At 39.9% G+C, this 12,152-nt stretch overlaps 1 protein-coding gene across 1 annotated transcript in view; it reads left to right on the top strand.

Annotated features, from left to right (window-relative positions):
* The first annotated feature begins 8,158 nt into the window (after window positions 1–8,158).
* Window positions 8,159–12,152, top strand: part of PCSK1 (proprotein convertase subtilisin/kexin type 1) — a 60,969-nt gene continuing 56,975 nt past the window's right edge. The window contains exon 1 of the mRNA XM_006885375.1: window positions 8,159–8,532. Coding sequence (XP_006885437.1) covers window positions 8,353–8,532 — 180 coding nt within the window. The 5' untranslated portion in view covers window positions 8,159–8,352. The remainder of the gene's footprint in view (window positions 8,533–12,152) is intronic.

Below are 12,152 nucleotides of genomic sequence, written 5' to 3'. Positions count from 1 at the left end.
GAATGATAGTGGTATTTACTGGGCTTCCTTGTAAGCGTATGGATATAATCCTGTCACTCACGATGTTGTACTTCAAGATGGATCTAGAAATTGAAAAACTAGATACAGTAAAAATGAAATGGAATGTATAAACATAGACATTTAAAGTATTAGTGAGATGAGATAGAATAGCTTTGGCCACTTTGAATCAGATAATCACATGGTATACTATACTGGGAATGAAAAACAGAAGCAAAATGATGTTGATTTCATAGTAAAATAGTCAATTTCAAGTTTTGTCTGGAAATGTTATGAGTGATAGAATATTATTCATACAAGGAACATTTGTTAATGTGACTATTATTCAAATATACGCTTTTACATCTAGAGCCAAAGAGGAAGAAATTGAAAATTTTTATAAAATCTTGCAGTCTGAAATTGACCAAACATGCCATCAAGATGCATTAATGATAATTGATGACTGGAATACAAAAGTGAGAGACCATGAAAAAGGAGTAGTAGTAGGAAAATAATGATTTGGTGACAGAAATGAGGCTGGAAATAGAATGATCAAATTTTGTATTTTCAATGATTTATTTATTGCAAATATCTTTTCTTTAAAAAACCCACAAATTGTGACTTTATACATAGATAGACCTCACCTGATGGACTGCAAAGGAATCAAGATTGACTATATCTATGGGGAAAAAAGATTGTTGGAAAAGCTCAGGATTATCAGTCAAAACTAGGCCAATGGTGGACTGTGGGTCAAGCCATCAATTACTCACATGCAAGTTCAAATTGAGGCCAAAAAATATTAAAACAAGTCCACAAGAATCAAAATATGATTTTTAATCTATTCCACCTAAATTTTGAACCACATTGAGATTATATTTGGAGTATTGAACACCAATGATTGAAGACCAGATGAGTTGGGGAATGATATCAAAGATATCATCCATAAAGAGAGCCAAAGGTTATTACAAAGACAGAGAGGAAAGAAAAAAACTGAAGTAGGTGTCAGAAGAGATCTAAAATTGTACCAGAGCATCAAGAAACCAAAACAAAAGGGAAACATGCTGAAGTAAAAGAGCTGAACAGAAGATCTCAGAGGGCAGCTCAAGAAGATAAAGCAAAGTATTATATTGAATGTACAGAGAGCTAGAATTAGAGAATACAAAGGGAAGAACTTACTTTGAATTTCTCAAACTAAAGGAACTGAAAAACAAAATCAAACCTCTAGATGGAATGTTGAAAGATCCTATGAGCAAAGTGTTGAATGACTCAAGAAGCATCAAAAGAAAATGGAGAGAAAACACAGTCACTGTACCAAAAAGAAATGACAGATACTGAAACATTTCAATAATTATCATACAAGTCAAAGCCAATGGTAATAAAGGAGGAAGTTGAAGCTGCACTGAAAGCACTGGCAAAATATAAGATCTCAGGAACTGATGGAATATCAATTGACTTGTTTCCGTTAACAGACGCAGCTCAAGATGCACTCACCAGTCTACGTAGGAAATTTGGAGGACAGCTGTCTGGCCAATGGATTGGAAGAGGCCCATATCTGTTTCCATTGCCAGGAAAGGTGATCCAACAGAATGTCTAAGCTATCAAAAAATATCATTAATATCACATTCACATTAAATAATTCAAAATGTCATTATCATATGCAAAGATTATATAGTTCTCCTCACATACTTTAGGCATGTTGCTAGGAGGGGCTACACCTTGGAGAGGGGCATGATTCTTGGAAAGATGGAGGTCAGCAAAGGAGAGAAAACTCTCAACCAGGTGGACTACCACAATGTGCTTTAATGTGTCAGAAAGTATGAGCACGAGACAGAATAGGACAGGGTTCATATCTACTGTTCATGGGTCACTGTAAGTCATTCTCAGTGACACCTAACAACAAAAACAACAACAACATATATTGATTTTCAAGTGTTTATGCAGGTAGATAAGTAAGATGAACAGAGGTGGGTAAGTGAGAGGAACTGCACCCATGACCATTCATAGATTTGGCAGATATTTCTACATGTATATTTTTATGTATGGTAAATATATCCACATATGTAATAGAGACAACAGGGGGCAAAGTTATGTAAATTTATTCACTATAACCAAAAACTGTGAAGAAAGAGTTTTGGGACCTTAGGACCATGGTCTCAAGAAACAATAAGATGAACTAGTTTAAGTTTTAAAAGATTATGAACAGCCAGCTAAGATGCATCTCTTGGTCTCACCTTGTCCAGAGCAGAGTGAAGAAAATCAGACACCTAGAAATAATTAGTTTAAAGCACTAGTAGATTTTGAGAACCTCAAATTCTATGACTATGTGATTTAAACAGAGTCTGGCTCCCAATTATGGCTGTTCTGAAAAGGATCACAGCTGAGAGCTTTAGATAAAACTGGAGATAAACATGGAGCAAATATCCAGAGTTACTGTTATAACAGAAATTAGTAGAACTCCAAAGAGTATGACCCTCATAGATAAACTTTGAAAGTCTGTACCTGAAATTTTCCCTGTGTCACAATTCTCAGCTAAACATTAGGCAATTATAAAAACCAGGAAGGTGCCCAATCAAACATAAGGGCGTAATTATTAGATCAGGGATAAAGCTTATATAGCAGGAAAGGGGAGGATAGAAGGATGAGGGGAAACGTGATCCAGAGAGAGTAAAAATAGCACAATGTGGAAATGATAATCAATGCCATAAAGCAAAATATGTAGGAATGATTGAATCTGTTCTGTAAACTATCAAATTGCAATAAAAAAGAAAACAAAGAAAATGTCTTGATTAGAAATATAGCTTTTTGAGTATAAACCTGGACAAAAAATTATGTTGCTATTTTTCAGTTAAAATTTATTTATTATACTAAATTTAAAAATATTGTCCAGATGTGTTTTTTCTTATTATTACACCACATTAAAAATGTTATTAATTTCTTTACCTTGTCCTATAGAAACATCCCCCTGCTGTTTACTCCAGTATGTCATAAATATTTCTTTTCTAAGTATATGACACATCTTTGATTGCTGAAAATGAGGAGGATATGAAATTCTTGCTGCAGATCAGCCTTTGCAATAGGTTAGAGCTCAACATCAAGAAAACAAAGGTCCTCACCAAAGGACCAAAAGTAAGCATTATGATATATGATAGATAGGTAGATAGATAGATAGATAGATAGATAGATAGATAGATAGATAGATAGATAGATAAAGGATTGAAGGTGTTAATGATTTAATTTTCCTTGAATCAACAATCAACACCCTATCGGCAGCCAAGAAATCAGGATACATATTTCACTGGGCAAGTGTTCTGTAAGAGACCTCTCCAGAATGCTGAAAAACAATGATGTCAGTTTGAAGACTAAGGTGTGCCTGATTCAGCAGGCTATAGTCTTCACAATCACCTGTGACACATCAGAGAGCTGGACAATGAATAAGGATGCCAGAAGAAGAACTGATGTCTTTGAGTGGTGGTGCTGGAGAAGAATACTGAATATCCCATGGACCACAAAAACAACAAACAGGTAACTCTTGAAGAAAGGGCAGTCAGAATGCTTCTTGGAGGCAAGGATGACAAAGCTTTGTCTTTCATACTTTGGATATACAGGTATGTGAAACTATTCTTTGGAAAGGGCCATCATTTTTAGAAAGGTGGATGGTCAGTGAAGGGGAGGAATACCTCAAATAAGATGAATTGACATGGTGACTTTAGCAATTGTCTTGTGTTGCAGATGCTGATGATAGCACACAATAATAGGGCAAGTTTCATGTTTCTATGGTTTGTAGGGTTGTTATGAATCATACTTGACTTGATAGCACCTAACAACATGCTGTGAAATATTACTATGGGTCGATTTAGTCCCATAGTGGTTTTTTGCTACCCATCCTCTTCTACTTAATTATATATTAATAAAAAATGAAATGAAATTAGATGGCCTAGTGACAAAAAGCTGCACTGCAATCCCAAAGGCATGCGGTTTGAGGCCACCAGCCGCTCTGTTGTAAAAGGATGGGCAATCTCCTCCCTTCTGATTAACTGTCTTTGAAAACCCATTGGAGGGTCAGCTATGGGTCGGTTCTGACTCTACGGTACACAACAATAACAATAATAATAGTTCAATAAGGACACACTTCAATATACAACTTTAGTTCTTTTCCCATAGGTAAAAAATTAACTTTTAAAATGTTAAATTTAAGTTATTCCTTTACATTTTATTCTATGCCATTTGAAAATCTTAGATTATTTTTTTGGAAAGCTAGTATAGGTCATTTTCTTAACCTAAATTGTGACACTGTTCACTGTGCTCTTATACACTGACATGTCATTGATACAATATTTTATGTACTTGAGTTGTTGTTGTTATTTGCCTTTGAGTCACCTGCTACCCATAGTGACTATGTACAGCAGCTCTAACGCCTGCTCTGTCACGAGCCAGTCTCACTAATTCTGACACAGCAACCACATTGCCCCAGTTTACTGTATCAATCCATCTCATCTGAGGTCTCCTGCACTGTCCTTCTCTAAGGACTTTTCTCTCCTGCCCACGTGCCCAACGTATGTGAGATAGAGCTTCAAAATCCTAGCCTCCAAGGAGAAATTTGGTTTCACCCTCTCTAAGATAGACCAATTTATTTTCTTGGTGGTCCATGGTATGTAGATCTCCAGCACCACAATTCAAAAGCATCAATTCTTCTTCTGTCATCCTTAGTGATTTTCCAGCTCTCTGGCACATAGTAAGTAATTGGAGACTATGGATTGGATCAGGCACACCTTAATCTCTAGACTGATATTGCTTTTCAGTACTCCCTGACAGCAGATTTTCCCTAGTGTAATTTGTCTTTTGATTCCTGACTGCTGGTGCCAAGAGTGTTGATTGTGGAGCCAAGCAAGCTGTAACTGTTAACAACCTCAATCTCTCCTCCATCTATCATGGTGCTTCCAATTGGCCCAGTGGTGAGACTCTTTGTCTTCTTGATGTTGAGTTTCAATCCATATTGAATGAAGACTACAGTTTTGACCTTTTGCAGCAAGCACTTCAGGTCCTCCTCTGTTTAAGCAAGCAAGGTGTGTCATCTGCATAACATAGGTTGTTGAGGAGTGTACATGGGTTTTATTTCACTGTACTTCACCCACCAAAAAACTACCCTAGTGTTAAATCTGCTTCATGTTCACTCTCACGACTCCATCATGTTTCTGAATGTATATATCTTTACTGGAGGAGTTTGCCTATCTTTCTCCAATTGAGTGACTATTGGATTCCAGTTGGGAATCTCTCAGTTAACCATTCACTAAATTGCACTCTATGTCATCAGGGACTAAAAGAAATGGCTATAAATTTCTTCTAAACATATTTTTACATTCTGCTTATACTTCTATGCAAGAAATCTCAATAACTAACTTACTGACACTGGGCAACCAGGAGCCATTTTAGAAGGTATGACCCCACTTAATAATTCAAAATAGAAATACAATCCTTTTTGTTCCCTGAATTATCCTATTTTCCATATAAATTAGTCAGATATTATTAAAACCAACTTAATAGTTGGAACTGAGTTATAATTGGCTCATCCAATTATATATAAATATATATAATATTATTCTGAGGATTATGATGATTTTATTATGATTTACATAAACAGAAACAGATATCCATCAGTGTTCTGATGGACTAAAAACAATTTTTAAGCTTATTAATGGCAAATATGTATATTTCTTATGCATTCCATTAAGTTCTGGTGGAAAGAAGCTGCACTGCAATTCCGAAGGCATGTGGTTCAAGGCCACTAGCTACTCTGATGGAGAAGGATGAGTGATCTCCTCCTGTGTGAATAACTACCTCTGAAAACTTGCTGGAGGGTCAGCTACAGGTCCATCCCAACTCTATGATATACTACAGCAACAATAACATACATCCCACATGTTGTGACAAATAAAATCCAGAAGACTAAGTTTGAAATTTGCGGAATATATAATGGATATATACATGGTTTGAATCTACCTGCTACTATGTGAAGAAAGATGAGCAATCCTCTCCAGTGTGATTTATTGCCTCTGAAAACCTGCTGGAAGGTCAGCTATGGGTTGGTTCAGACTCAATGGTACACAACAACTGTGTTATGGAGATACTATCATACTACTTATAATTTAGCTTTTCCTGTTTAGGATGTGAATCAAATCTTTATCTCAGGTTGTACGGTATTTCATTTAAGAGAAAATCCCCCTTAATAAGACACTACTCTTACTGTCAAACTGATTTGGCAGAACTGCAAGGAGAAAAGGGCAAACACATCTTGCTCTAATGATATCTACCGCTATTAAATGTTTGTGAAGGTTTTCTCTTGCCTAACTAACGCACAGTTAGCATCTGTTTGCTGTGAGAACTAAACCAACTGGAGTGCTTGAGGCTGTAACTCAGGCAGAGGTGTGAAGGAATAAGAAGACAATTCACCAAAGCACTAACACTCAACACATGCAGATTTACACAGCTGACAGAAAGACAGTCTAAATACACAATATGCCATGGGAGATTTCCTCACATTATTGTATCAACACTTACCTGCCGCATATGGCTTATTAATGTTGGCATTTGCTTTTGTTATTAAATAAGGTTTCAGAGTCATTTGAAATAAGGGGTATTATTTTCCAAAACATGAAGGCAAATGAAGGATTTTTACTGAGTTTCCTTGTCTCATCAGCTCAAAGTCCTCTGTCATTTGTTTCCAGTAAAGCACATTTCACTTTCCTTTTTCTGTATCTTTCTACATTTACCTGCCAGTCTTGACTCTCCACACCCCCCACCCCTTTGCTCCCATCTCTTCTGTGTCTCTTCTCTCTCTTACACATTGCGCCCTCCTGCGACTGGGAGCTTTTATTATTTACGAAAAGAAAGAAAGGCTATGCATTTGCTCCCTTTCACCTCACTGCAATTTTACTCCTGGGTTGAAGGTAGCATATTTCCCTGAGCTCCAACAAAGTAGTTACAATCTTGAACCCACTCACGTTCCCTGCCTCCACTCCGACCCCCAACGAACTTCTCACATTTTTGCTGTTCAGAAAGAACAAGGGGAAACAGCTTGCAGAAAGGCAGCAATTCTTGGAGCTGGGAAGCCTTGGTCACTGCTGCAAGTCTGTCGCTGTCCGATCCTTGGTGCTGAATTCTAAGCTGTTGGAACGCCTGATCCAAATTAAGTTCCTCAGTAGTAGATTGAACTCATCTTCCTCTGGGGGTTTGATATACAGGTTTACTTGCTCTTTTTCCGTAACATCTAGTTCTTCTACAAAGATTCATTGGACATTTCATGACAAAATAATGACACAGCATCAGTTCAACACATACGTGAAAAGCCCTACTGAGAAAAAAGGGAAAGTTTAGCCTTAATGATTACTCCTCCCCTTAGTTTTTGATACAATTGGAGCTTTAGACCCTTGTATTGATTAGTAACACAAATGTTTCTCTGCTTAAGAAATATGTATTAATTATTTTTAGGTGCCTGCTGTAAACACATTCTCACACCTGAAATTAAATTTATTGTTTTACCAAGAGTGACAAATAGAACAAAAAAGAAAGTAAAATTGTAAACTAAAGTGGTTTAGTTAAAAACATAAATGTTAAAAGTATTGTTTTTAATTTTGCCTGGAGATGCACTCATCGTCTTAGGTGGTTAAGGTAAGGTCTTGTCATAGTAGCTTCCTTCCCTCATTGTGCCCTCCCAGCCTCTAACTGAGAGATCTAAGATCCTCATTCTAATGCCTAGAAGATCATTATATAAGCCTCTATTCTTCCGCCCCCCCACACGTAAGAGTGGGAGAATCAAATAAAAATAAAGAAGGAGGGAAAAGAGAAGGATAGTGTCCTGCATTCTCAGTCTTTGGTGCTCAGTAGTCAGATTCAAGCGGGGCACTTTGAGAAGTAAAGATGTTTCTGATGGCTACAGAATTTAAGGGCAACAGAAGCAGGAGCCAACTTAACCTATGCCAGAAAACGGTTCTTTCCTTTTCTTAATCCCTGGCTGCTTATTTTAGCCACTTCTCCATCCCGCCGGGAATACCATACAGATCTTAGTCCAGGTAGATCTGACGTCAAGAGATGGCTTTCGTCGATTTGACGTGTAAACACTCATTTCCATTCTAGCTTGCAAGGGCTGGGGCTCCACTCAGCCAGAGACCAAAGCGCTGCACTGAGCGCTTACCGCCGCCCAGCCTCTCCTCGCGCGCCTCCTATCTCATCTCAAAGCAACCGGCATCGAGAAGTGGTGTAGAGCCCTGGGGTGAGAAGGGCGAGTCTTCCTGGCATTTCTCCTACCTTGCCTCTCTTCTATCTTTGCCTCCCACTTGTTTGCCACCCAGTGAGTGAACCATGGAGCCCAGAGCCTGGACTCTGCCAGGCACTGTTTTCACCTTCTTTGGCGCTTGGTGTCTCTTGAACAACGTGGGAGCGAAAAGGCAATTTGTCAATGAATGGGCAGCGGAGATCTCTGGGGGACCAGAGGCAGCCTCGGCTGTCGCTGAGGAGCTGGGCTATGACCTTTTGGGTCAGGTAAGAGTTTGCGCTTTCAAGAAACTTTCTGGGACCCGAAGGGGACTGGTGGGGATAAAGTGCAGTCTCCCAGGTGAGAGTCCCAGGTTGCACTTCCCTGCTTTCAGTGGGATAGAGACCAGAGAGATAGAGAGAGCTTCAGCTCTCTCCCAAGGCACACTTGGAGAGAAAGCGAGCTTGCTTTATTTACAGTTTGGACAGGGAGCATTCAGGCAGAAGGAAGCCGCTGCAGCTGGGTAGAGCTTATTCTTGGCTTTGTCTGCTCTAGAATTGCATGAAATCTGTTCCCGCGCGGTGTAGGATAGATCTCTCTGGGCTTGTTCAGGGAACTTGAGATGCTCACAGCTCTCTCTACCCAAGCACACCCCTCCCCCTGCGAGAGGCGGTGCGCTCCGTTCCCCCGGACTCATTTGGTCTGCGTCAGGAGCCGGCTGCTTTCTTCTTTTCAATATGGCAGCATCAGATCTAAGTCCTGATCCAGGCAGCCTTGGGGATGTCCGTGGATAGCTTTTGGAGGCAAGCCCAGGACATTTGGAGAGCGCTGGATAGCATAATTTACGCCTGTGACACTGGGAGCCTGTCCAGTGGCCTGGGGAGCCAGCGGGAGTGGAAGTGGTTGAAACACAGGGGGCCAATTCTCCACCCCTTTCCTTGAGGCTCTCTGGGAATTTCACAGGTAACTTGTAAAGTCCAGGTTTCACAACTTTGCTTGACCAGTTCCCTTGCAGGATAGATAGCACAAACTGACTGCGGAATGGGATCTGTTATTTCTTTTGTTTCTTATTTAAGTACAAAACCCCTTTCCAAGGGTTTTCAGCTTGTGCTAGAAACTGTTATCTCTCTATCCAAATGGGGGCTGGGTTAATACAGCTTTTGCAAGGTGCTGTGCGAAGGAAGTAGAAGGGGCTGGTTAGCTGAACAACGTTAAAGCAACACCAGGGGCTGGGAGATCAAAGGGTAGCTTTTCCTTTCCTTGGCTTAGAACCAAACTCCACCCTTTGCCTTGGAAGTTGTGCGTCTAAGCGGGGGAGAAGGAGGGAGTTGTAAAACATTTTGGCGCGGGTTTTTTTTTTTCCTTCTGGAGGAGGTGGTGGAGACGCAGCTGAAGTCACATATGAGTAATCCGTGTGGGCGTTGGCGATTCCATAAATCGAATCCACCAGGGAATACGCTTTCCCTTGCCAGAGGCTTCATTCTCCAACTTTATGAGCCAAGCTATCTTTGAAATGCCCAGCAGGAAATCCAGTACACAGCTTGACTCTCTGGTGTTCTAGGCAGGGAGCGGGTTTTTGTACAGGCCTTTATCAGTCCCTGGTTTGGTTCAGGGGCTGAAGAATAAGTCAAGGTCTAGAAACACCATTAAGGAGTCAAGTTTCTAGAAAAGTCTGGTTTAGAAACAATGATGCAACTTGTATAGTAATAGAAGTTGTACCAGGGGCTTCTCATTTTTTTGATTGAAGGAACCTACAGGAAAGAGAATTGAGCAGAGGTGAAAACAAGAGAAATATGTGCACATTGTTTAGGAAAAAAAAGGGGCAAGAATTGCCAAAACAACATAGAGAGATTGGAAGATGGTTCATCCAGGGATAGAGAAGTGTTTGGGGGAAAGATAGCTATACACAAAGGGAGTGTGGTTAATAGTCTTGTTGTGCACATCGAATGGAAAGCCACTCTTTGCTGACCCTCCAGGAAGTTTTCAGAGGCAGTGAATCCATTGGGAGGAGATTGTCCATCTTTCTCCCACAGAGCAGTTGGTGGATTTGAACCACTTGCCTTTGGATTAGCAACGCTGCTCCTTACCACTAGACCATCCGAAAATAATTGTTGGGAATTGTTACTACTTGAAGTGAAAATGCCTTTGAGTGTTGGAAAAGAGTACTAATTATCTCGTGGACTGCCGAAAGAACAAACAGATGTGTCTTGTAAAAGATGCAGCCAGAGTGCTCCTCAGAGGCAAAACTAACAAAGTTGGTCTCACATCCTATGCCTTGGACAGTATGCTTGGAAAAGTGGAGTGTCAGCAAAAGAGGAAGACCCAGATCCAGATGGAATGACATAGTGACTGTAGCAGTAGGCTCGAGTCCATCAGAGATTATGAGGATGGCACAGGATAGAGCAGGAGTCAGATTTGTTGTTCATAAGGTCTCTCTGGGTCCTACTTGACTCGACAGCACTTAATAACAGCAATAATAAAAACAACAATTGGAGAATGAGTAACAGATGAGTTAATACTATTTGTGGATATGGTGAGCAACAAGGAAGCCTTGTGTGTTCTATGGGGAAAATCAGGAGCGTAATGCTTCATCCCTTTTGTAAGTATAGAAAGACTAAATGAACTGGTAACTATGAAAGAGGATTGGAGAAAAACACAAAACAATAAATTCTACCTTCTCACCTAGTAGTTCAGATTCACATCCAAAGCTGGACTACTCCATTTACGAATTATTCTTCAAAAGAAACATACGTCTCAAAAATTAAAAAAAAGCAAAACCAAACCAATATGAATCTGTATTATTGCTGAGATTTTTGGAGAAAAGATAAAATAGTCACAAGAATCTTACTAAAAAGGTAGGAGAGAGGGATCTATATTTGCATATAATAATTTTTATTTTATTTTGTTTTATTTTTATTTTTCTTTAACCATTTTTTGGCTACAATGGTATTAAAATAGCTCACACTGAAACTGAAACTCCTAACTGTTGAATTGGAACTGACTCTCTAAGTGGGTCCCATGGCTATAAATCAGATGGGAGAAGATTGTCCAACTTTCTCCCAGGAAGCCGGAAGTAGGTTTGAATTTCCAGAGGTAAGTGCAGGCCTTGGGTTAGCAGCTAAACTCCTCAGTTTGTTGTTGTTGTTGTAAGGTGCCCTACCAACTACCAGGGAGCTCTGCTGCAATCCTGAAGACGTGCAGTTTGAGTCTGCCAACTGCTCCTCAGGCAAAGGATGAACAATCTCCTCCTGTGCAATTAACGGCTTCCCAAAACTTAGTGGAGAGTTAGCTGTGAGTCAGTTCTGACTTGATGGCACACCACCACCACCACCACAACTATCTATATGTCTATCAGTTTGGTGCCAGCAGTAAGGAGATCAGGAGGCATATTGCACTGGGAAAGTCTCCAGTCAGGAGCCATTCCAAATTACTGAGGAGCAATGATGTCATTTTCAGGATGAAGGTGTGCCTGATTCAGACCATGATCTTTTCAATCACTTGTTATGCATCTATCTGAGAGCTGGACAATGAATAAAGATGACAGAAGAAAAATTGATGCCTTTGAGTTGTATTGCTGGAGAAAAGTATTGCACATCCCGTGGACTGCCAAAAGACAGCCAGAGTACTCTTTGGAGGCAAAGATGACAAAAATTGATCTTGTATGCTTTTGGCATGTTTCTAGGAGAGGTTATTCCTAAGAGTGGGACACCATGCTTGGGAACATGGAGGGTAAGCAAAAGGGAGGAAGACCCTCAACCTGAAGGACTGACATAGTGACTGCTGCACTGGGACCAAGAATGTCAGAAGTGATAAGGATAACAGAGGATAGGACAGGGTTCAGATCTGTTGTTCATAGGGTTGCTACGTATCGTACTCAACTTGACAACACCTAATAACAAAACGTTAT

Source organism: Elephantulus edwardii, unplaced genomic scaffold (assembly GCF_000299155.1).
Source record: "Elephantulus edwardii isolate Elephantulus edwardi_28Jun2011 unplaced genomic scaffold, EleEdw1.0 scaffold00043, whole genome shotgun sequence".
In the NCBI taxonomy this organism is placed as follows: Eukaryota; Metazoa; Chordata; class Mammalia; order Macroscelidea; family Macroscelididae; genus Elephantulus; species Elephantulus edwardii.
This window is presented reverse-complemented; position numbering and strand designations above follow the sequence as displayed.